Source organism: Tamandua tetradactyla, chromosome 6 (assembly GCF_023851605.1).
Source record: "Tamandua tetradactyla isolate mTamTet1 chromosome 6, mTamTet1.pri, whole genome shotgun sequence".
NCBI lineage: Eukaryota > Metazoa > Chordata > Mammalia > Pilosa > Myrmecophagidae > Tamandua > Tamandua tetradactyla.
The window spans coordinates 148,692,711-148,719,067 of NC_135332.1; the positions used below are offsets into that span (position 1 = coordinate 148,692,711).

Consider the following 26,357-nt stretch of genomic DNA (forward strand, 5'->3'; position numbering starts at 1 on the left):
GTATTCATGATGATCTTTTGATTATTTTATTTGGCATTCTGAAAAAGAAATTTGTTGGATAAATGATTTTGCTTTGTATTTCCTACCTCATTTTTCACATTGTAGCAGGACTGTTTATAGTGTATCAAAGTTAAATATGTTATAGTTTATTATCAAACACTACCTTTATGACTCAAGAGAAAATAGTCAGTTATAAAATGTGGCGTGTCATACATTTACCAGGACAGTAAAACAATCCTCTGCTAGTTGCAGAATTCTGAAATTAACTTTTGTTACTTAAAAAGAATCCTTAACTGTTTTATTTACTGATGAATCTCCAGCACATAGAATAATGCCTGGCATATAGTAGGCCCTCTATAAATATTTGTTTGAATGAGTGCTTGGAATATTGATTTTTAAACTGAAAGCTATTTCAAATATTTTATAAAGTACCATTAAAATAATCTTGTTATTCTATATATTTATACTAAATTTTGTATTTCATAACCTATTTGTAAAAAAAAGTGTAAGTGTATTGCATTTTAGCAGCAACATCTTTATTGACTGATAGAACTTCTTGGAATAAATTATCTTCTTTTTCATTGTAATTGTATGATTAACAACTTCTATTTTGTGGCTCTTTGTAGTTACTATGTACCATGATTTTTAATAATACAGAGCTATTGTGAGTAATGGTCTATTGTACTGCCTGATAAACAGATTTTAGCAACATTTCTATGGTTCTCAATTATTTGGATAAAGATGGGGGTATATAATTTCAAAAGTACTTTCCATAGGAATTTAATATGTAAAATTTTTTATCTACCCAAGATTTTTAAAGAGTTTGAGTATCATTTGTTGGCTTATAAGTTTATATCACAATTTTAAAATGTTTTAATTTTATTATCTTTTATAGCAACAGTCTATTGAGTTATGAGTATTACCATATTTTTATAATAAATAAATACACCAGAAAACCAAAAATAGAGCCGATACTCAAAGTCAGAGTTGATAAAATTTCTAATGGGCTTATCTGCATTCTATTTACTTTTCACCCCTAGAGAATAAATTAAAAGCAAAATTTTCCCTTAGTGTTCCTAATTTTGAGTTTTCTAGTTTTCTCTCATAAAAAAAGAAGGGAGCCAGAGCTCCCTCATACTTTCCAGTATGAAATGAAAGAGTTTTTGTTGTTGTTGTTGTTGTTGCTTGGTTGGTTGATTATTTTATTTTACTTTGAAGTATGGGTGATTTTTTCCACAGTGATTTCATAAGTGTTGATTGAGACTTTGGTTAAAAGATGATTGTGTAATTTTTTTAGCTTTATAAGGAGAGATGAATCTCTATTTTCTAACTGGAGTTTAAGGTGCAAAAATCCAAAATAATTATTAATTGACTGTCTAAGTCAAATTATGTTTGGATTAACTTCTTAAAAGATAATTATCAGAATTTATCATTTAATGGCATTATTTTAGAATCAGAGTACTAAAATGTTTATTTTCTAATCCTCTTTCAACAGCTAAAAAGTGAACAAGTCCTAATTTAACTCTTTATTATTTGGGTTATGTTTTGTTTTATTCTGTAAAATTGTTAAATTAATTAAAAACCAAATATATATTGATCCAAGCTGTGATATAGTATTTAATTATCTTCTCTTTGTTTGAGAACCAGAGAAATAAAATGGCAATATAATTAAAGTACATTATTCTAAATAACTGTAAGGAATTATTTTATTTTCCACTAAACCTGTTGCACTGGCATTTTGTAAAAATAAGAGTTTGAATTATCATTTCTATTTCTCTAGAAGAAATGTCATATTAACATTATTTTTCTTCTAATAATATACCCAATCTATAGACAAAGTATTTTGCCTACTTTACTGTTTTCCGCATAAGTCAAATATGTTAGGGATCACAATTTCTCTTTTACAAATCACAGTCACCAGAAAAGGAGACAGTGTGATGATTTTTTAAGTCTATGCATTTGCTTTCTGTAGCATAAGTCAAAAATCCGTTTAAATAAACTGTTAGTCTCCTTACAATTGCCTATTATACCATTATTAATAATGTGAAGTTTTTATTTTTTGTTTTGTTTCATCTAAGATAACTAATGTACACATATGGTTTTATTTTTTCTTTACTTCTACTTATTCAAATACAGAAGTGAATGAAGAAACTGGGCATATGGAAATGCAGGGGGGAGAAAAGCAGGGTGAAGAGGTCATGGCAGGTCTGTCTGTATATAAAATAAATAAGTTAAAAAGTAAAAAATAAATTAAATAAGTGAATGTTTTAGAATATGACCAAAATTTCACATAGGAATTGGGCTCCAAATTTATAAATGTGCAATAAAGAATATTGTTTTTCAGTACCAGTTTCAAAATAAATTACCTAATTTTGTTAGTGAAGAAATAAGAGATACGCTTTCTAGGCAATTTGTGAGAATATGTATATGATCCAAGTGTTTGACCAGTTTCCTTAATTTTTAAGTTAAAGTATAGACAGTGTCTCTGACCAAGATTTGTACCTACCCTTTACCCCAGCTGAAGGGTAACTTCAATTCATCTATTTATTCATTCAAATATGTTTATGACTACCTATTAGGAAAACCACGTTTTATGATGTGTTACACTGGGTAAAGTTTTGTTGAAATCCTTACTTCCTGCTCTCAAGGATGTTGAATCTAATAGAGGAAAGTTATGAGTAAATATAGAGCAGAATATGTTTCGTTACAATTTTAGAGACTATCATCATTTTCTCCACTAAGTATTTTTTCTAAAATAAGAACAATTAACTAACTATAGGTTCCTCTTCTTCATCTTAGCACTAAATTTGTAAACAACTGTAATTTCTCCCCAAAGTGTCCTCCTGAACAGAATGGGAAACTTTCATTTTTTTGGTGTTTTAAAATATTTCTATTATGCCTATTGTATCATAATTTTTGCCAATTTTTGAGAGAATGTTCCTGAAAGGATTTTAAAACTATAAATACTGTATAATCATAAATATATTTATACACTTCTCTTATCAAATTATTAGTATTTTTATTTGAAACCCAGAATTGAATCCTAACCTTATCTAAGCTATTTTTTTTTAACTTTCTTTGAACAATGCAGAAAAGTTTTGGATCAATTTTGACTGAAAGTTTAACTCATCATCAGTTTTTATTCACAAATAGTAGAATGAACTTTACATGCCCTTTGTTCTTTTTACCATTTTGTGAAAGCAATTCTATTATGTATATTATGCATGAGATGTATTTTCAAGGATGCATTCTTTCAGTGGTGTTTATATTTTAAGACCGAAGACATTCTAAGCTGCAGTTGCTTTTGATCAGTAACCAATTTTAATGTCATAAACATGAGGAATATCTTCAGAGTATGCCTCATAAGGGAAACAAAGGCAAATAGTTGCATGTTTGTAGAAATTTGTATTTCTCTTCTGAATATCTAGCATTCTGGCTATAAGAATGCCACACATCTTCCCTTTTTTCCCATGGGCAGTCACCGAGAAACGAGCACATTTTCCCTTTCTATGGAATGCTATAGGAATGACATTTTAAAGGAATGCTGTAAAAATGAATTTCCTTTAAATTAAGCAGTGTGGTTTATATTTTCCTATTTTCCCATGCTAATATATCTCATACTAGTTCATACAAATACTGAAAGGCTTTAACACCATTCACAAGTTGGCTTTCATGGTAAAGTTATCTTTAAATGTATTATTACTTTGGGTAATTCAGCAATAGTTAATGTCATTTTTGTATATTTTTTATTCTATTAAGATAAAGAAGCCCATTTGTTGAGCCAGTTTATGGTCTATATTTCATTCTCAAGATAAATTTAATTAGTAAATTATATCAATTCCTAGATTGGTCTAAAAGTACAGCTATAATCTTCCTTATAAAAAATAACTCTTCATTCCTTATTTTATGCTTGCTTTATTACTTTTCCAGTGGAGATAGGAAGAACTGTACTCTTTTGTTCACTACTGTGAGGTGTCATGTTTAGTGCATGAATTTGTTTTCTAGTGTGTGACATCTTTTGTGTGTGCTTAGTTTTTATTTGGGTTAATGACCTTAATTATTAATCACTATTGTCTGTTTTCAATATTATAAAGACAATAAGGGAGAAACAACAAGCCCACCTATTGTTGGGAAAAAAGGCAAGTCTAAAATAAAGTTAATAATGCCTTCCTATATATTAGATGTTCTGTATTGACATTTGTAATGTGTGTGCATGATATGCTTTTTAAACTAAATAGGAGTAAGTTCAAGTATTAGACCCAATTTAAGTTATCCAATATTTAAAACTCTATTGTTTCTGCTTATTTCTGAATATGAAGTTTGTCTATAAAATGATTAAACTTACTTTATTATTATTGTATGATTACAATTCTATTTTACTGAAATGCATGCCATTAAAATCAGAAATTTTGCTGTATTGATCATGTTAAGGGGCAATATTCTAAGGAAAATAGTGATGCTCATGTTACCATGCATTTAGAAAAACATAACAGGTTTTTTCTCATTCTCCAAAATTATTTTAAAATTGAACTATTTTCAAAATATTTTAAATTAGTGCTCAGCAATATTCCTAAATGAGCATTTATTTTATTTACCTATTTTTCACAAATTATACATATGAATTAGTATTACTTCTAGGTAAGCAAATTAAATGACTGGTTTTCCCATAATTGTTGCTAACAATTCTGTAACACACCACAACTGAAATCTATCACAAACAACTGGACTGTGTATGTTTTGCATTAATTTCTAATAAAATATAGTGCACATAGTGATTCAGAATATCATCATGTAAAAATGATTGCATAGAAGATTTAAATTGCTAAAAATATCTTTATATAATCAGCACTTGGCCCTTGTTTTTGAGCCAAGTTAATATTTTTGAGTCTCACTAATTCAGTCGAAATGTCTTTGGGTCTTGAAATTTCTTCCCTTACTTCATCTTTTATAAACAATGTTGATCATGTTACAATTATGATTTAATTAACACTAAAATAATTCTATGGCTTACTCTGGAGTGTTATATTATTCATTAGTAATGCTTACCCTTAGTATAAAATCCTTACCCCCAATATAAAATCCTTAAAATATGCTAGGATAATGTTAAAAAGCCAAAATTAACAACAGAATAAATAAAACTAAATCAGATACCATAAAATGTGAATATTTTCCATAAAACAAGAAATACTTGAACAATTTTACATGAGCTCTCAAATATATTTGTCAATTTTACCTATTTCTTGACTTCTGTGACTTTTGCTTTAGTACCTAAGAAAGGAAATATCAACATGTACTTAAATATATTTCAGTGATCTGAAAGAGCAAGTATACCTTCCTCAATGTACAGTTAGTTTTTAAGAGGCAGCAGATTTTAAGAACATTTAATGCCATTTTGTATTAAAGTACATTTAAATATCAGAATAGATACGTTTCACTTGAAGTCATGAGGTTACCATCTTAAACTGAGGATGTACTCTTGGCATGTTTTTTGTTGGTCTTGAATAACTGTTAAATCTTTCACCTATAGACTGTTCTGCTTTCTTGTTTTTTCCTTTGCACTTACATGGAGAGGTTTCTACTGACACTGATTATTGAGATCTCAGTTACTCACACTCATTAAAATTTTATTTTATCATTTATGTATTTATATAAATATCCTTTCCACTGCAAAAAAACATTGTTATTAATTTTGTAGATCAATCCTATATGTGATGTAGTTGAACCTAGAAAGAACTTAATGGGAAAAAAATTTAAAGATAAGAATTCTTTGTATATTTTACATATTCTAACTCTCATTTTATTTAGTTTATTTTTTTTGTAGTCTACCTGTAATCAAAGTCTAGTTATCTAATCTTCCTTTTCCCGACTCCTTTTGGGAGAAGGCTTTCTATTTATTTGTTTATCTCTTATCTGCAGTAAGTTCATGAGTATGTATAAAGTGAGATGTTGTTTTTAACCTCTTAAAGCATATTTATGGATCAGAGGAAATTCTAGAGATGATTGGGGTGTTGGAACCACATACAAATGTTCCTTTCCCTACTTAGATATTCAGATTAAGAAAGAGATAACTATATGTTAGATATGCCTAAGCATTGAGCAGAATGATAGACTTATTACTGGCCTCTCTTGTAAAATGCCATAGAAAGGAAATAATGAAGGTAGCTTTTATCTACATTTTCCTGCAAAGTACTCACACAGTCATTCTGAAACAACATAATGTCTGTTGTAGCTGTCTTTTAATGAGTTATGTGGTTAGTCAGCCAGAGCTATTCCATTAACCACTGCAATTTTTTTGGTACGTGGAATTGGTTGCTGAATTCTTAAATAACCATGTACTTAAGCCAATCCCTTATGGTACTGTGGTTCTTAATACCTCCCATGAACTAAAGCAAGACTATGTTTATTCCATACAACATAGCACTATGAATTGAAACTCAATGAACAGCATACTTAGTGAGTTTTTAGGTACCTATAATTTTTTTCATTCATTCTTTCAACAAATAATGATCAGGTACCTACTGTGTGCTAGGTTCTAAATTCTGGAAATATAACAGTGAACATGTCAAGTAAGGTCCCTTCCTACCTACAAAGTCCTTCCCTTACATTTACTGGAGAAGACAATATATAAAAGAATAAATGATAAAATTTCAGATACTGACAAATGCAAAGAAGGGAAATAAATTTTGATAATGGAATTGTGTTTAGAAGCATAGGAGTGAACTATTTTAGATTATGTATGAAAGGTTTGACTTGTTCAAGAAACGATGAAGAGGTCAGTGAGGCTGCAACAGAGTGAGCAGGGTGGAGAGAGGATGTCAGCCCCAGTAGTACTGGGGCTGATGAAACCACTCATATAGGACTTTATATATCTTTGCTAGGATTTTGATTTTTACTGAGTGAAATGGGAAAGGTTTTTTGGTTTGTTTTGTTTTGTTTAACATGGGCAGGCACCGGGAACTGAACCCAGGCCTCCAGCATGGCAGACAAGAACTCTGCCACTGAGCCACCGTTGCCCACCCTGAAAGGTTTTTGATTAAAGAAATGGCTATGTTTCCATAGGATCACCTTAATCATTAAGTTGAAAATAATTTGAAATAATTAAGAATGGAAGCAGAAAGAATAGTAAAGAAGTTATTGCAGCAACCCAGGAAAGAGCTGATAGGGTCTTAGACTAGCATAATTGAGGTATTTGGATTCTTGAGAGATGTTGAAGATTGAGCTAATAGAATTTCCTGTCAGGGTTTAAGAGAAAAATAAGATAATAGCATATAAGAAAAAGACAGATTCAATGATACCATATGATAACTATCATTTCAATGATAGTTTAGGCCCTAACTGGACAAAATGGAGTTTCTATAAACTGAAATAGGGAAAATCTTGATGATTTTCTCTAGTTTAGTGATATTATCAGGTACTCCGCTTTGGACATTATAAGTTAGAGATGCTATTACACATCCATGATATTAACATGTCAAATAGGCAATTTTAGATATGGTCTGGATTTCAGTTGAGCAATGTGGCTAAATATAAATTTGGAAGTTATCATTATAAAGGCGGGTATTTAGAGCCATGAGACTAACTGAGATCACCATCAACAAGGTGTAGATAGATAAAAGAGGTCGAGAGACTGAACTTGTCTGAAATTTAGAAGCTGGGAAGATGAAACAGCAAAAGAGACTGAAAATGAGTGGCAGGAGAGGTAGGAGGGTAAACATGAGAGTGAATAAAGTAAAGAAAGCACTTGAAGGAGAAGAGAATTATCAAGAGTATGAAATTTGATTGCTAGATTTAGCAACTAGGAAGTCACTATATTGACCTTCATATAAGGCAGGGTTTGCCATTATCATCCTTCCATGGTACCTAATATTCTATCACATCTTTTGGCATCCTTCTCCCCATACCTGATTTTCTCAACTTGCAGTCCCTAACTTGCTTCCCATGAAGATTTTTGGTGGAGGAACCTGATTAAAGTAGATTCAAAAAAGGCAGAGAGAAGTGAACATAGTGAGCACAGACATCTTTAAAGGAGTTAGGCTGTAAATGGAAGAAAAAAATAGGAATCTGGAGCTGAGGGGAGAGGACCAGAATACACAAAGGGTATGCAGGAAACTATTCTGCCAATTTGCTATGTAAAGTCATCTGGGCCCAAGTCATCTGCCTATAGTTTACTAAGATAACTGTAAATTCTCTGTAACTTAGCACCTACATTTAGAATCAAAGGCTTTTATATTTGGAAGAGACCTTATAAGCCTTTTAATAAAACTGTTTTCCTTTACAGAGAAGGAGCATAATTCCAGAAGACACGTAAATGTCCTCAGTCCACATAGTAACAGATCTCAATCCCAATCTAGTCGATTTTTATACCGTGCCCCTTCAGAAAATTGGCATGCTTCTTGTGTGGGCTTCAATCATTTATTCCATTAGCTAAAGATTTAGAGATATAGTTCAATTCATCCAGTACTCACTATTTTCAGTGTGTTGTACTAGGTAGTCACTGAGGATTCAAAATGAGTAAGACATTCCCTGACTTTGGGGAGCTCTCAAGCAGGAAAAATCACAGTATAATTATAACAACAAATTATAGCTAGTAAAATTATTCTATGGCATGACACCCGCATAAAGAATCTTAAAGCTGTGATATATATATTTAGCTTCAGTTTTACAAAGCAGAGGGGTACTGGATAGATTTTTGGCTGAAATATTTCTCCCACTCTCTGTCATAGTACTTCATATTCTGTTATTTTCTATTACTTAATAACTTTAATAATTTGAAGCTTCTTTTTTTATTTTTTTTTTAATTTGAAGCTTTTTAGACTTCTCAGATGTTGAAATGGAAATATTTCTGAGGGGACTGCCCCTGAATCTGTTATCACATGCAAAAATCTTCATGGGAAGCAAGTTAGGGACTGCAAGTTGAGAAAATCAGGTATGGGGAGAAGGATGCCAAAAGATGTGATAGAATATTAGGTACCATGGAAGGATGATAATGGCAAACCCTGCCAGGAACTAGCCACAAATCCATTCTAAATCTCATTATTTGCCATGTAGATCAGCTTTAAGTTTATTTTCTTAAATTATTTCATATAATTAAATTATATAGATCAATACTTGACACATAATAAGTTTTAGATAAGTGTTAGCATTTATCACTATTATTTCTTAGTGATGTCTTGCTGTATTCTATATTATTAGCACACGATCTGAAAACTTTTGTAATTCATTTAAAGTCAAATTAAACTTGATCATGATCTTCACCATGAACCAATTATTCCATACATATAATTTAGTAGTTTTTAGGAAATTAGTAATCTTATTCTTTATGAAATAGCTTACATGAGAAACAATTCCATGGTAGAAATGAATAAGATTGGATTGCAAGATAATTTTTTATAATGTGCTAATGTATAGAATCTTGTTTCAATCTGTGTATAAACATCAATCTTCAAATGTTTAGAATGCTTTTATCTAAGTCAGAAAACTGTTTAAACCACTAGAACTTCTCAAGTTGCATAGTGTTAGGGCTATTGGGAGTCAAATACATGGGCCTTAGGCGCAGTTCTACCCCTGAGCATATGACCTTTGGCAAGTCTTTTAATTTCTCTGAGTCTCAACTTCTTCTTCTATAAGAAGAGTGTCCTACAAGATTTTTAGGAGGAAAAAAAAAATGAGTTTTAGCAATATGGCTGATAAAGTCTAAAGTCTCAGATAGTTTTGTTTTAATCTATTCTTTATGTTAATTTTTCATTTTGTTTTGCTTTTGAAAACTTAACACATACATTTCCCTAAATGGCTGTTAATGAGTCATTCACTGTCAGGATTATACACTGCACCATACCATGTGTTTATTAGAAGGTCAGGTTCCTTAAGAAACAATGAAATGGAAGGAAAGAATTGTTTCTTTAAGCCTCAGTTATAGTCACCTACATTATTTTAGGTATGGTTAACCTTATGAAAAGAAAAAAAAGATGTGGTGTGGAAGGAGAAGAAAGAAAAGAAAATAGATTTACAAAGTTACAAAAAGTGATAAAGTAATTTTGGTAGTCTTTGAAATGGATGCTTGCCTTTGTAGGCTTCAAGGAATTGGATACTGTTTTAGTTTACTTAACAGCTTAAAGCAAACACTGTGAATTTGCCTGGTTTGAAAAATGAGAATTTATTAGTTTACAGTTTTGATGCCAAGAAAATGTCCGAATGAAGGCATCATCGATATAATGCTTTCTTCGCAAAGACTAGCTGCTGGCAAGCCTTGGCTGTTCTTCCATATGGCAAGGCACAGGGCAGCTTCTCCTGCTCTCTTCTTTTCCTTCCAGGTTTCATTGATTTCAGCTTCTTGCTTCTGTGGATTCTCTCTCTGTGTGTGTTTCTCTCTCTCCATTCCTTTTATAGAAGTCTCCAGTAATACGATTAAGTCCTATCCTGAATGAGGTGGGCCACACTGTACCTGAAGTAGCTTTATCAAAAGATCCTACTTACAGTGGGTTTACACCCATGGGAATGCATTAGATTTAAGAATGTATCTTTCTGAGAATACATGTAGTTTCAAATCACCACCTATGTCACCTATGTCACTTAGGGTCATAGGACATGGATAGAGATGGAGGATCTTGGCTTTATTTTGCTGCCTCTCTGTATTTTCATGAACGCTTCCCAGAGCAAATAGAGTACCACTACCCATCTCTTAATTTCCTAGTGTGATTAAATTCTAGGTGGGGATGTATTGGTAGAGGAATTAGTGATATTTCCTAAATATATCATTCTCTCCCAACTTAGATACATGGCCAGGTGTCCAAAATTAATATGGGAGAAATTCAGGAATACTTTAAAATGGCAAGGGATTTATCATACTTTTAGCATAATGGGATTCAATCACATTTATATTATAGAAAAGTAACTATGGTGACAATGAGCAGGGTGGATTTGAAGAGAACAAACTGAGATATATGACCATTTAGGGTATATCAGTAGTCCAATATATGATAGGCTAAAATAGAGCAGAGACTGGAATAGAGAGAAAGGGATACAATTAAGATGTCCCTTCCCACCCAAATCCATAAGCCTCAGTAAATTGGTTGTAGAAGTTAAGTGCTTATAAACTGAATATTTTATAAGTTCTTTTCCTAATCTTTTCTGTCCATCCTGGGAGCATTTCCTTTTTATTTTACTCTTCTTGTCCTTTTGCTCTTCTTTCTTCTATACTTCCAAAGCCTCAAGTGGTTAAGCAGATTTAGGAAAGCGCTTCTTCTACCCCTCTAAGGACCTATCTGCAAACTTCAAAAAAAAATGCAAGCATATCACTGTTGCATTCCTAAATACAATTTCTAAAACCATTTTCTCTTTGTTGAAGATAACTTAATCTTTGGAAAGTTATATGGTACAGGAGAAGAAGCACAGGTTTGGGAACCTTGATTCAGGGCTTGCCTTTACTAAGTACCAGCTGTGTTACTTTAAGCAAATGATAAAACTTCCCTTAATCAAAGTCAGTTTCCTTTTCTGTGAAAAGGTAATCTTACCATATTTTCCTCATTCTTAATATACTACTGTAAGAATCAAGTGAAAAAAATGGGTGTGAAATTATTTGTATTCTAAGGTAACTATTCTGTTCTTATAATTGTTAATCAGGTTTTGTTTTCTTACCTGTAGAGGCCACTTGAGTAAAATTCGCTTCTGTGTTTTATAGGGTCAAATTTGATGCAATATGTGAAAGCCCGTTGAAAAATACAATAGTATATAAATGTAATATCTTATTAATGTAAGACTTTGTGCTTTCGGGCAGGCTACAATGGCTCAGCAGGCAGCATTCTCGCCTGCCATGCCAGAGACTGGGTTCAATTCCCGGTGCCTGCCCATGCAAAAAAAAAGAGTTTATCCTTTTTAAATTTAGTGTTGTTGTAGGATTAACTACATGGTTATGAAGACTAGATAGAATACAGTTAATTACCTTGTAGACACATGCATTTCTTAACTACCACTTATAAAAAATCACTTCATAGTTAAGTCTTCCTGAGTAAAATCGTCCCTCAGTTATCTAATACTAAATCAATAATCAAGGTTTCCTGTCTGCAAAGTTACAGGTGGGGTAAAAATTGTGATAGCTTAGGAATCTAAAGTCTTAAAAATTATTCCGGTATATTTTATTGAATTAAAAAATAAATTAACATGTCTCATTATTATGATAGCTTAGAAACTTAAATTCACAAGAGTATTTATTTAATTAATGTGATTTTAAAATATACAAAAAGAATCTTGGAGAAAAAAATTATCCCCCTAGAACAAACTTATTTCTGTACTTGGTTTCCTACTTTACATCTTAGCAGACTGATTTCTGCATGCATATATATATATATATATATATATATATACACACACATATATACTTTCAAAGTAATACTTACCAATTGAATTATACAACTTTGGGTGGTGTGATGGTGGCTCAGCAGGCAGAATTCTCTCCTGCCATGCCAGAGACCCGGGTTCTATTCCTGGTACCTGCCCATGCAAAAAATTGAAAAAAAGTAAATTATGTAACTTTGACTTTGTGTAGTAGCTGTACAATATCATGGGCTAGCACTTTACCTAAATTTTAATTTTAAGGTCATTACTATTAAACATTAAGAAGATATTTTATTATTCAACAGTTACCATTATAGTCCTTTAATAGAAGATATCATCTTTAAGGTATTGCATACTTCTGGTATTTTGGCTTTTTTATTTACAACTCAAACAATGTGCAAACAATTTGAGCATTTTCCTAAAAACAATCTAGTTTGCATTTTATTACTTTAAATGTTTTATTTAAGTTATATGAGCTAGAAATGGAAAGAATTAGGTATGGGTGCTCTTGGCATTGTTTGTTGAATGATAAATGGATTAATCAGTCAGTAGTAGATAATGTTGCTTTTATGACTTTAATTTTGTTTTAAAATAGACACTTGGATTTTCAAATACAAGACTTACTATTAACTATATTAGAATATTTGGAAAATTTAAACTCTCAGTACCTAATTTTATCATCTCTATTATGGGTACCTTCCTCATCCTTTGGTTAGAGGTTTACTTCTGAAAAAAAAATGAAAGCAAGATTCATAAAAGAAATAAAAAAAGTTTTTTTAAAACTTTAAAATCATGAATGTGATAGAATCAAAGCACAATTATACTTAATATATGTCAGACTAGTGAATTTCTGGTAGTTTACTAAATTTTTACCCTGTATCTGCTTCCCTTTAAGCTGTTATTTAATCACAGCATGCTTGTTTCCTGAATACCCTCCCCACTAAATGAAGTGAAGGTAATCAGAATAGAAGGGACAGGAAGTAACAGTATTTTTTACTCTGCCATTTCCTGCCCCCACCCCCATTTGGTGACATAACTAATGGTGTATGGTCATTTTAGTAATATACAATATATTGATCAAATTTCAGTAAGTAAAATAAAGCATTTTAACATAATTTGGCTGACAAAATATGGGTAGTGCACCACATTTTTACATGAAATATGTCAGGATTAAGATATTAAACTATAATTATCTCCTGATATATTTCATGCAAAATATATTTGGAGAGATATCAATTTCCTTTAAGATATATGCTTTAGGAATAAATTGGAATAAGATTATGGTCAACTTTATTTTATGTTGTCAGATATAATTTGTAAATTAGCAGGAAACCAAAAAAAAAATCCTACAATTTATTTTCAATAGCAGAGGCATTAAAGATAGTATCATCAAAATATCCTCACATGTTAGCCTCATTTCTTTTATATAAATTGTTATGGAACTCATTAATGTTGGATTTGGGAGTGATTCCATGAGCACTGATAGCCAATATTTTTTATTTCATTTCCTTTTCCTAGTATCAGGGATATGTATGAAAAAGTCAAAGGATTTGGTGAAAAGGAAGGTTTTTTTCAAATGATGATTGTGACCTGGGTATTACTATTCTCTCCTTCCCAAAAGGTTTGCCTTCTGGTAGACAAATATATGTTTAAACTTCTTGGTAAAGTCTGTCTCATCTGAAAGCCTTAATTTCCTCCAAACAAATTAAAAAGCAACTTAAATATTTCTTATTGTTATGAACTCAATTTTAATTCATTCAAATTAATTTCACTTGTTTTAAAGTGGCTCGGCTGAAAACCACTATAAAGGTTTGCTCTTTACCCATATGTAATTAATCAGTCAGTTGTTACACTAATCTCCAATCTGTTTCTTCCTGCCTTCCTCGGAGGTGCCAACACTATGGTATCCTCCTGACCATTATTCATATCTGGTAGCCTCCTCCTAATCACTGCTTCTCCCTTTCTATGTATCCTGCTTATCATCATCTTATCGATATTTATGAAGTATTTCTTTGATTAGGTATTTTTGCTTAAATTTTTAGTGTTCCATTGATTCCTGAATATGGTATTTTTCCTTAGTTTTCATATTTAAGATCCTCTACTCTAGTGTCCTAACTCCATTTATGTATCATCTTGCTAACATTTACTGAAGATACACAATGACCTGAATATTATTCCAGGTGATGATATGAAGCACATTATAATGGCACAAAACAGCTTAGATTCTAACACCACTACAAAATCTAATTTGAGTAATCAGTGCAGCTAGAATCATAAGAAATAAGAGCATCTCTGTAGATATAGAACTGGAAATAATTTAGAGATGTTTGAGACCAACTTTCTCACTTCAAATGTAACAAATTTGAAGGCCAAAGAGGTTATGAAACTTGTCTGAAGATATACACCTAGCTAATAGCAGAAAAATGTTCTTCAAAGTCAGCTTTCTTGTCTCAGTTCAGTGACATATTTTGTTATCCCTTCCATCAATCATTGTTAGCCTTGATTTGGTTCTTTCATAGTAGTATTGGTTGCTGTTTATAAATTCATGATTATGTTTATATCTTGTATGCCCATTTTACATTACAAGGATCTTACGTGCAGAACTATTTTCTGTAGCTGGCATATAATACATTTTCAACAAATATTTGGGAATTTCACACTGTCAATATAACTCACATGGCTCTGTAAACAATTTGTCTTCAACCAAATTATGTGTCAATTCAAATATAATGTTTAAGAATTGAACCAGTTATGTTTTAAGGGTTTTTTTCCTACATACTTCAGAAGATGCTGTCTATGCCAATTTACAGATAGATTGAACCATTTTAAAAATAAGCCATTTCTACTGTTGCATACTCAATCTTGCTTCAAAAAGTAGCATATTTTCTATTTTTAGAATATCACAAGTTTTATCAAATGGTGAAAGGTGAGATAACTTTTTAAAATGACGAATACATAGAATTTATAAAATTCTAAATTTTAGGAACAACTTGGTAATGTTTATGAAATGTTTCACACACATTATTTATTGGTAGATGACAGAAAAGACAAGCTATTCAAATCCACAAGTACTTTATTAATGTAACTTCTTATTTTCCCCAACAATTAGTCTATTGCTTTTCATGTTACTACAAATTAATTTTGATCAAATAGATACTTCCTTCAGTCTTACAGCTAGAGAGCTTAACTGGAATCTTGGAATTTAGCAGGCAGTTTTTATATTCTTAAAAGATTTTTAAACTTTTTGTTTCTACTAGCAGTTGATTGGAATATGGCATCCTTTTTCTGATTGTTTACTATTTGTAAACCCATATTGCATCTTTATCAGATTATTCACCAACTGGAAAATCAAGACATAAACCACTCATTGTGCAACTTTAATACTGAAAAATAAGCAGGTGTTTCCTTTCAGTTTCTGATTTATCTTAGACCAAAATAAATGTGTTGCTATTAATAGCATTTATTTCAGGTCTAGGAATTGGAAAAGTCTTACACTTAATGCAGTTGATTCTAATAGTATGAGCAATCAATAATAGTAGTGTATTTAAAAGTAACCTATATTTAATGTTGCAGTATAGCAAATTCTATTTTTGGCTTGGTTTCATCTCCCTAATTGTGTTTTTCCTTGGCTTTATATTATAAAAAATTTTGGTATTCAATCATTTATGGGCAAAGATGGATAAAGTACAAGAACGTCATGATGTGTGGCATGAAGAAAATATATGGGAAATAAAATGTACATAGATAGTAACTATCTCATTGACTATAGTATAGCTGTAGAAAGTTATGAATGAAAAACAAGGCAAATAATAAGATGTATAATTGTTCATAAATGCATAAAAATTCCTATTATAAGAATAAGAGTAAAAAGTGACTAGTGCTTCTTTTGATACATGACCCTCCAAGGGCCTTTGTGCGCTATACTCTCCCCACCCCCACCCCAGTTACCTCTTCAACCTTTCTTTCTGTTACTTTTCCCCTTTGTTTACTCTGCACCAGCTACAGTGATGACCTTGATCTAAAACAAGTCAGATATACTCCCGCTTTGCTCTTCCTCTGCCTGTAATGCTCTCTCATGAAATAACCATAGGACTAGTTTTCTTGCTTTCTTAAGTTCTTTCCTGAAAAGTGCCTTCTTGGTGAGGGCTTCCTTGGCTACTTGTACAACATTTTAACACCTCCTGACATTTTTTTTCCTTCTTAACCTGCTTCATATTGCTTCTTAGCATTTATTAACATCTAAGTAACAATATATTTTGCTTATCTCTCTCCCACAAAAATATAAACTTACCTTAGGAGAGGTAGGGTTTTTATAAGTTTTGTCTCTTGCTAGATCCCCAACGCCTAGAAATGCCTGGTGCTGAATATATATTTGTTGAATCCATTAATATTACATCACACTACAAATAATTCTACACAATCTTAGATGAACCAGGGCAACTCATATACAGTATGCCAAGCTATTATTGTTATATATTTTTGTATACTTTTATCAAAGTAATTATCCTATATTGCATACATTTTTCTGCTTTTCAGTGAAGTATTGAATATGGTGGTAAAATAAATAAACATTTTATCTTATCATATATTTAAATGTATTTATGGATTTTTCCTTGATTATTTATTTAAAAACTCCATATTTTAATACCATATAAACATTTCATTACAATAAAGCTTAATTTAAAATAAATGTTTACTTTAAAAAACTAATATTATTTATATCAATTAAGAAAGTGTTTTTGTTTTCAAACTATTTTAATTATCATTTTCTTCATATTTTGGTCTAATTCATTTTATTAGAAATAAATTTTGGTATTACTGGAAGTATAGTATGCTTTGGATTTTGAAACCTGTAAAAATCTTTTCAAATAATGTCACATTCCTATACTTAAAATGTTTACAACATATCACAGAAAGTTTAAGTGGGAATTTATTTTAAAATAAAAAAAAAAAAGATTTAAATCCCTGAAATAATGGTAGGTTCTTGTCATGTACAGTATTGAATGTTTCTGACAAGCTCTGGTTTTTTTTATTTATGATAGAAGTTACATGGGAAGACCAGCAGAAAAAGGTGAATGGTACAATAACTGATGACAAACCATTGCCGAAAAAGAAACACCAATCTGAGCCAGGTTTGTCAGGTTTTGGAAAACCACATGAAAGCATGAGACTAAAGCATTGCATTTCATGCTTTTTAAATGAGTGTGTGCTTGCTATACCTCATTTTCCTCATTTTGGTGTGAACTTTATAGTGTGTAGACCCCATGTAGATAAGAGTAGTGAATACTTTATTGTAAGATTTGTTTTGAAAATGAATTTTACATATTTTGGAAAACAGAACATTGTTATTTTTATTATTAAGATTATTTTGGAAAAATGACAAGCACAAATGGTCATCTGATTTATATATTTTATTATTTTGAACAAAATTATAGTACTTTAATGGTATTTGTTCTTATAAAAAAAGTTCTTATAAACTCAATATATTATTTAAAGTTTGTCTTTGTGGTCTAGTTCTTATTTTTAATTGCAAATACTATTAAGGCATTTATGCCATATATTGGTAACAATTTATTTACAACTTCCAGAGCATAAAAACATTGCTGAGAATGCAATTAATAACACTGAAATATATACCTGAATATTATTAAAAGGGGAAATATTGGATTTTATATATGGTAAAATAATAACAATTTTAAAAAAATCCATGAAACTATACTGCATAGTGTACCCTAAATTAGACCATGAACTGAAATTAATAGTAAAAATCTGCTGTAATCAATTGTAATAAGTGTTCTACACCAATGCAGAGTGTTGGTAGTGGGGTGGTATACCAGAATCTGGTATGTTATGTATAACTGTTCTGTAAAACCACAACTTCTCTAATAAAGCAAAAAAAAAAAACAGAAAACATTGCCAGCACTCCAGAAGAGAAATGCTATAGTACATGAATTAAACAGGGAATCTCTTAAAAATATTAGTTCTACGAATCAATTGAAATGGAGTGTTTTTATCTTGCAAACTCTTTCTTCTATTTTGGAGAGAATTGTGATTAACTAAGTAGAAAACAAAACTTGAACCACAAATAAAAGGAGGAGCAAAGTGCAGAGATAATCAAACTGAATAATCAGTACTACTTTTAATCAATAATTGAATGAGAATTTTGGTAATGATATCATTAAAAATAGCTACGTCTACAACTGGTAATGTGTTTTTATGGGTGATTCATTTTATGTTAGAACTTTAAAATCTATATTCTGAAATATGCCATTCAACAAATTAAACTAAGGTTATTAACAAGTTTACGTTGCTATCCTGTTGTATGTCAAGCATATTAGTTGGCTCTTAGTCATAAGGGTTGACAAGACAGACATAGCTATTGCCCTCGTAGAGTTTACATCCTGGCAAAAATTACATAGATTAAAAACAATTATACTAATAATTATTAAAATTGTGATAAATGCTTTTAAGGAGAAGAATAGGGTACATTGAGGAAAAGTATCATGATGTAAAACAAGTCTAGAGAGCAAGATAAGATGTAAAAGATCAAATGACTCAATCTTTTTTAATGAAACAGTAAATATTTAAAATATTTTTTAAAAAGGGGAATTCAGATTAGGAATTTGGTATATGCATAAAGTTGTAAGAAAACTATCTTATCTGTTTTTGCAAATCTTCCATTAACAAACATGTCATTTATTTGAAAAATACTGATTTTCTTAATATATTATTTCAGGACATTTTTTTAAAGTGAACAAAAATAAATATGAAAATTAGTGTTTTATGTTATAACTTACAGCAAATATTATTGGAAAATCTTCTCCTTACTGTTTTATGTGATATGAGTTATCTTTGCTCATAAGCTGTTATTAATTTTGTCTTGTTTACCATTATGTCTAATTAAATAAATATGTGTATGGCCCTGTATTTCTGTGTAAATACCTTGTCGTTTGAATCGTGAAGCAATGCAATGCTTGGCTAAAAAAATAATTTACAAATTCGCAAACACGAAACTTTAGATACCCTCTTTAAATATTTTTAGTTTATTCTCAGTCATTATATAGCATAGTTTGTATTGTTTAAGCTTCCTAAATGAATCTAAAATGTGTGCAGTAGAGGAAAACTAATGTAATTAGAGTATCTCAATTTCATGGTTTAAAATCTGTATAAATTTTTCTAGTTTTGCAGTTGTGTATTTTACTCTCTGGTGGGGAAATTGGTTCTATATATCATGATTAAGTACATAATGCTAGGGCAATAAAAGCAGTGTTATATCTTAGTATCCCATAAATATTTTTTATTTGTTTGTTTCTGAAAGGAAAGTAGGATATGTAAAAAATATGTTATAATTATTGAAATTTAAAAGTGATAAAATGGAAGGAAAGATGTGAAACAATAAGTGGGCTAATTATTTCAATAACATTTTTATTAGCCAGGCTTCACAGAAGATATGTTTACAGTCATTATTTTATATTTATTAAGTATATCTACAATATTCATATTCTATTAATTGTAATAAGTGCTTGGTAATAATTTCTAAATATTAAAATCTAAGAGATCATCTATGAATTTTCAACAATTCTTCATCTAAAAGATTAGTATGGTAATTATAAAAATGATAAACTTTATAATTTTTATGGCATTATAAAAAGTTGTAAGGACTTGAACCCAAACCTGAAGTGGAAAGCCTGCCTTTATCAATATCATACATTATCTTTTTAAATTACTGTTTTATGAAAGCCTGTGCAAGAAAAACCTATACCTCATAATTTTGCCAATTTTTGGTTGTATGCTAATGATAAAAGTCCACTTAAATTTTTCATTTTCAATATAGTATATGATAGAATCGGAGGAGCAAATGGCGTGACATAGACTAGAAAATGAATTAATGAATATTTGGATGGACTTGAAGCATTATGGGCTAATATCTCTATGTTTTTAAAGAAAATCTTGGCATCTCTTAACTTGGCTGTCCTAAAAGAATTATAAACAAAGGAGGTTGGTTTACTTTTATTGAATCTTAACTGACAGATGTGTAAATGAAGATCACTGGGGAAGTATAATATTTATTATATTGATTTATTTGGTATGAGCATAAAATATAAGAATCCTTACATATGATTTTAAACTCCAGGTTTTATGAATAATATCTAGAGTAGATCACTTAATGTCTTAGTTTATGCCATAAAGTTAACAAAAAATTCTTAATGTAAATCAAGGATACTTGAGCATGGAGAATCTGTTTTTCATTTTTTCTAATGAGCAGTCTGTCTGGAGTGTTGTTAAACATTTAAAACAAACTTTAAAGAATTAAATTTTATTATTTTTTACCTTATGAGTTTTCCCTGTTCTTATAGTGTCTTATGTGTCTGAGAAAACAGCATATTTTAAAATAAAATATTTTATCTCATATTTTACTTAAACTTTGTCATATCAAAAAGTCTGGTGAGAAATTAAATTAGAAGTTCTTTAGGATGAATGAATATTTTGGAACTAATACAAAGAGACTCTTGGGAAGACAAATCTTGGGACTTAAATGTTCAGCATCTACTTGAAGATATTTAATTCCTATAATTTAAAATTATTTTTGATGTACTTGATGATTATTTATTTCCATCCCCCCCCCAAAAAAAAGATTGTCAGCTTTGATGTTTTATTTTCTAAGTGTGAGATATGCTATATCTAAAAAATTCTTAACTTGTTTTGCCTATCCTTACTGTAATTATAATTTGCCTGAAACCATGACAATACTACTTAACTTGTTGTATTTTATCTGGAAGATGTTTGTTTTCCAAAAAAGTGAGGGCAATGAAACACATTGCTGGGTAGTGTATGATTATTTAATATTTTGGAAATAGAAAATGTACAAAGCAATTATTTGTGTTTTACTATTTACTATAACATCTTAATGTATGCATAAGCCTCTAATTTTACCATTATGTGAATTAATATTTAAACCTTAATTTTTTCAACATGGATATTTCATTCTGTATTTTTTATATAATCTGCAACTATGGTGAAGATAGAGATTTTTTAATCTAGTTTATTTTTACCTTTGAAATTATATATTTTTAAATTTATCTTAAGGGAAAAATAAATATTCAAAGTATTTTGGTAGTTAATTTGGAGCTTTTAAGATTTTAATTCTTGAATACTTTGATGTTTTGCACTTGTATTTCCTTTTATTCTGAATATTTTGGCACGTCTTAAAAGTAGGAGCAATTTACTTGGTCTAAATCCATATTCTAATCAGATGCTAATCTAATGCATCTAATCTGGAAAAAAGAACTCAGGGTTTTGTTCTTCGTCAGTATTAGCAGTTTGAGAATTTCTAATTATTTCTTGCTTATCATAGTCTATTTTATCTTGATGGGAAAAAATGTAATGTAGGACAAATGAAATAAGTATTTTACAGCACACAAATCAACAAATGGGATCAAATACCACTAACATTTTAAGAAGTAAATATAACATTCTTTCATAACAAACGGATTTTCCTCTGGATAAAGTGAAATTTCATGATTTATGAATTAGCTGCTCACTTAGAGGCTGTTCTCTGAATGTACAGATAAGTTTATAAGGTCAAGCCTGTACTTCATTAACTATGCTTTTTGTGATATAAAAAAGTGTACTATAGTTTTGGCATAGTTGGAATTAATGTTTTTAAACTTGCTTGGTACATATTCTGTGGGCTTTTTTATTTTTCATTGAAAATTATATTGTGTCAGATTTCAAAAATAGAATCAAAGAAAAACAGCACAGCAAGAATGAGACAGGAAGATGCATTAAAATAGATATTTTCTTTGAAGTTTAGTGAACTCTTAAAGATACCACAAGATTTTGAAAGTTTATACCTTTCTTGTTTAATTTTATGGTTGTTGACAAAATTATGGGGAATGATAATTAGTTTTAAAATAGTTCAAATCTTTTCGATTGAGTAGCTTTTCAAAAAGATTTTGGCACAGTGAAGAAATTTTTAGTTCGTTATCTTTGAACTTGATAAACATTATGTTTTTATATTTTACATCAATCCTAATTGATGTATATGAGCAACTGTGTAGATGCTTACTTAGCCTTCTTTTTGAAAAATGTTCCTATTTTCTCCCCGAAGAAATATTTAAAGATTCCGTGACCCTCATTACAGGATTAACTTCTAGTTATGTGCAAGACCTAATCTACATTTAGCATCTTGGAACTTTTCTCTTTCATTGTGTCAGAGACCTTCAGAATTTAATGCTTGCTATAGGACATCCGTTAACTCAATTTCAGTTAAATCTGGATCAAGAATATGTATAAATGTTGATAAGTGAGAACATTAGGCATTCAACAAAGTGTCAAATAGATATCATCCAGTTTTCATGAATATTGTATTTATGGGTAAATAGGCCCCAAGTATTTGACTTTTTAAACAAAGTAGATTAGTTTATCATTTCTGTTTGAACTTGAGGTATGTGTTCTGTTGAAATATCGTAATAGTTAATACAGTGTGTTGGCAAGGGAAGAATTTTTGGTTTGCACAAAATTTGACATAAATGCTGACATTATATCCATTCTCTTAAACTTACTTTTTAAAACTAATTATGTTTAACGAAATCATTTTTAAATACATATGTATCTTTTATCTTCAGTAGATTTTTAAAGAATTTTAAGAAACAAAATACGACAGCATTAGTATACATATAATGTTACTTTGCTTGATTAAAAACCCAGCCATGGGTGGTGCGACGGTAGCTCAGTGACAGAGTTCTCACCTGCCATGCCAGAGACTCGGATGTGATTCCCGGTGCCTGCCCATGCAAAAAAAAAAAGCCTTACTTTTGGTAGTTTGCACTTAATGATATGTTGGATTTTTAAATATTCATTCAAAAATAATACACCAAAAGTGATGAAATGGTGTTTGGGAATTATTAATTATATTTTATAAATATCTTATTTTCCAGTGTAATTTATGAGAATATTTTCATTTCTCTTTTTTTAGTCTGTATGATGTAATGACACCCCCAAATAAAGTACTTTTTATACACACACACATTCTCTAACAAAGATCCAGCCATAGTTTTGGCAGTAAGGGACAGTAATAGGCACCTAAGACGGGGCATATCTTTACTGTCTTTAATCATTCTGATCTGGTTATTGTTTAGATGAAGATTTGGGAAGAGCTCTCACTAGAATTGCCATTTATAGCACTGAAAAATACAATGACTGTGTCAGGGTAATTATCAAAGGAAAATGGGGGAGATGGGAAAAATACAGGGATTCTTAGCTTCATTCAAGATTCATTGAAGTTTGCAATTCTTTGCAATAATATATGCAAAATAAGCATTTATGGCTAATTACCATTTGAATAAGATATGGCTATGTAAATGAGATAGATGACTCTAAAAGATCTTTTTTAGAATGAGGATGTTTTAATACAAACAGAACATGATACGATTCTAACTACAAGGATGGCAAGAAAGCTAAAAAAAATTTAATATTTTTAGCATAAATGTAGTTATGAATTTACATTTTATAATTTGTGTGAATATTCTATCTGTGGAATTAAAATCATATGATTTTATTTAAACTTAGTTATGGCCTATTTACTAATGTACCATAATCACATAAACAATGGGTTGATGATTCAATGGAAACTTTCGATTAGAGAGTTTTGGAAAAATCTTTCATTTTCAACCCTTATGAGTAATATCAATTTTGCTTTATTTTCTTTAAAAATATTTTTGTTATTGATACTAAGATACATATTACCATATTTCCTTACAGGTATAAAAGTATTGGGGAATTATTTGCACAATTGTAGCGTGTGCCTCTTTTAAAACTTCTCATACTGTACAGTGAGGGTATCCAGTTCAGATGTCACCATGACAGTTTTTTTGGTGCTTCCTTGTTTTCACTTTTTATTTCACATTATTTAATGGTTCATATAGCATATAGTAAAAAGAAAATTGGCTGGGTAATAAGGTGATCTCTGTTCTATTTCGGTTCTGCCTCTTCACTTGTTTTGTACCTTAATAAGTCATTTGAACTTTTTGTGCCTCAGTTATTCACCATAATAAGTTAATGAGTAGGTTGAGAGAAATTGTGAATCTATTAAATGAAAAGCATTGCAACAATGCCATTAGAAACTAATCCAGGATACAGGAAAATATTAGGTGGAGCAAGAAATTTATTTATGTCATTTTTATGTTTTCTGCAAAGAATAAAGTGTTTTATTAAAGATGAGATATACTTCAGCAGTTATTTCATCCAATGCATGCTAGTTTCATTTTCCATGTTAAGAAATGGTTTTAGTAATAAGTTAGTGTATACACAGGGAAATTTTGCATGTAAAAATTAATGCAAGGTCTGATACAATTCAGCATTAACCTATGTTATTACTCTATCTGTGATTTTTCTACCTCATACTAGTTGAAAAATGGGTGGATTAGGAATGGAAAAAATATGGTATGTATCATTTTAATGTATATGAGTGTATTTCAGAAGAAGGTGAATACTTTTCTTGGTGGTCAATTCTATTAGCAGACTCTGGTTTGTAGTAAATTGTGATGAGATTTAGGATCTGATTTTGAACGAGTTAAAATATGCTTATAATAGTATAATAAAAATAACATTGTTAAATCTCAAATAGTTTCATTCCTTTTCCCATTCCATGTAATTCATAATAGGGTTTCTCTATTTCTTCTCAGGAAAACAAAATTTCAGTCAGCACATTTTTTTCTTATGGGAAGTTTACATTTTCTCACTATTAAGAAAAAGGGATATATTTGTTATAGGAAGTAGACCTCTCAAGAACTATAATTTTAATATATCAAATATTCCAAGTGCATTTGATATATATTTTAAACTAATCACTTAGGAACAATGATACATCTACTATTGAACTGAATATAGTGTTTTGTTATAAGAATTTTGTATTAACTACCTGAAAGCTAAATAGGTAATTAAAATAGGAGTTTTGGGTTTGTATTTTATTGTTTATCTGTATCAATTACACTAGTCCCCAATTCATTAATATCTTTGGAAGAGATGTTTTCTTAGAATGCTGAGTTCAGCAGACACTTTTCTGCTTTCAAAACACTACATAAAATGTCTTCTGTGTTTGACTAGTGAAGGGGTAAAGAAGTGTTTCAAAAGGTGTACCATGTCTGTTACTGTAAATGTTGAATTTGGATGGTTAAATTTTAATAGAAATTGCAACATTATGTAACGGGGTGTCTGTAAGGAATTTCTGAATAGAGATTATAAGGGAATATGGACAAAGAAAATTTGTCTAAATTGAAAGTTAAATTTCAAAATGTTTAATTTTGAAATAAAGTCATATATTTAGTCTATAATGAATTTTATCATATTTATTGCTCTCTATAATATTTTTATGATAATATTTTAATGTTTTGAGATAATTTACTGAAATATCGTTCTAATGGCCATTCTTTATTTTTCTTGTGTGAACTGATTAATTTGGGCAACTTAAAAGATCTAGAAGTCTATTTGAGCTTTTTAAATTGCGCGTTTTGATGATGATTCAATTAAAATATTTTATTTAGATGATAATTAAAAATTCCAAATGCATTTTCACAGAAATTGATGCAGTAATGTCTTGAGCAATTGAGCCACACAAATAATAGTGTTTATTAATGGTATCTTTCTTCAGCATCAGTATTCAGGATTGGCCGTGCATAAATAACTGAACTTTTGAATCCTCTTTATTTCTACACTAACTTTATTTTTCTGCTTCTGCTAACCTATGCTAACTTAGCCAATTCACCATCAGGTCTGTGTATTCTTTTTTTTTTTTTTTTTTTTGGTGTGTATTTGATTTATCTTCCCTGCAACTGGACACAGGATTTTTCTCAAAATGATTTTGGGCCTTCTCCTTCAGTATCACCTTTTATCTTTTGAGTATATCCACTCACACCCATCTCCTTTGTCTATGTCTGTCCATTACACGATGTAATCACAGAAGAAGTGGACTCCACAAAGAGAAGATATGCAGGTCTGTCTCTTCTGCTTTTCCTTGTTATGTTTTT

General features: G+C 30.3%; 1 protein-coding gene and 1 long non-coding RNA gene across 24 annotated transcripts in view; one reads left to right on the forward strand and one right to left on the reverse strand.

The window, feature by feature from the left end:
• The window catches only part of RIMS2 (regulating synaptic membrane exocytosis 2), a 757,916-nt gene that overhangs the window by 532,866 nt on the left and 198,693 nt on the right, over nucleotides 1-26,357 (forward strand). For 10 of the 18 annotated variants that reach the window (XR_013178386.1, XM_077167426.1, XM_077167432.1 and 7 more), the window contains one exon: nucleotides 2,137-2,205. The exons of 7 other annotated variants lie outside the window; for them this stretch is intronic. Coding sequence is in view for 9 of the 11 variants with exons in the window: in XM_077167426.1 (XP_077023541.1) it covers nucleotides 2,137-2,205 (69 nt within the window). In the remaining 2 variants the exon portion in view is untranslated. Of the gene's footprint in view, nucleotides 1-2,136; nucleotides 2,206-17,384; nucleotides 17,463-26,357 lie in introns of those variants that run through there. One more of the 18 variants, XM_077167442.1, reaches the window with a different exon arrangement.
• Nucleotides 1-26,357, reverse strand: part of LOC143688937 (uncharacterized) — a 66,957-nt gene that overhangs the window by 24,211 nt on the left and 16,389 nt on the right. The window contains exons 3-6 of one of the 6 annotated variants that reach the window (XR_013178390.1): nucleotides 23,082-23,117; nucleotides 12,999-13,056; nucleotides 12,393-12,486; nucleotides 5,234-5,268 (exon numbers count right to left, since the gene is read on the reverse strand). This is a non-coding gene — a long non-coding RNA (uncharacterized LOC143688937). Of the gene's footprint in view, nucleotides 1-5,201; nucleotides 5,269-10,782; nucleotides 11,269-12,392; nucleotides 12,487-12,998; nucleotides 13,057-23,081; nucleotides 23,118-26,357 lie in introns of those variants that run through there. The other 5 variants (XR_013178392.1, XR_013178391.1, XR_013178387.1 and 2 more) reach the window with 5 other exon arrangements.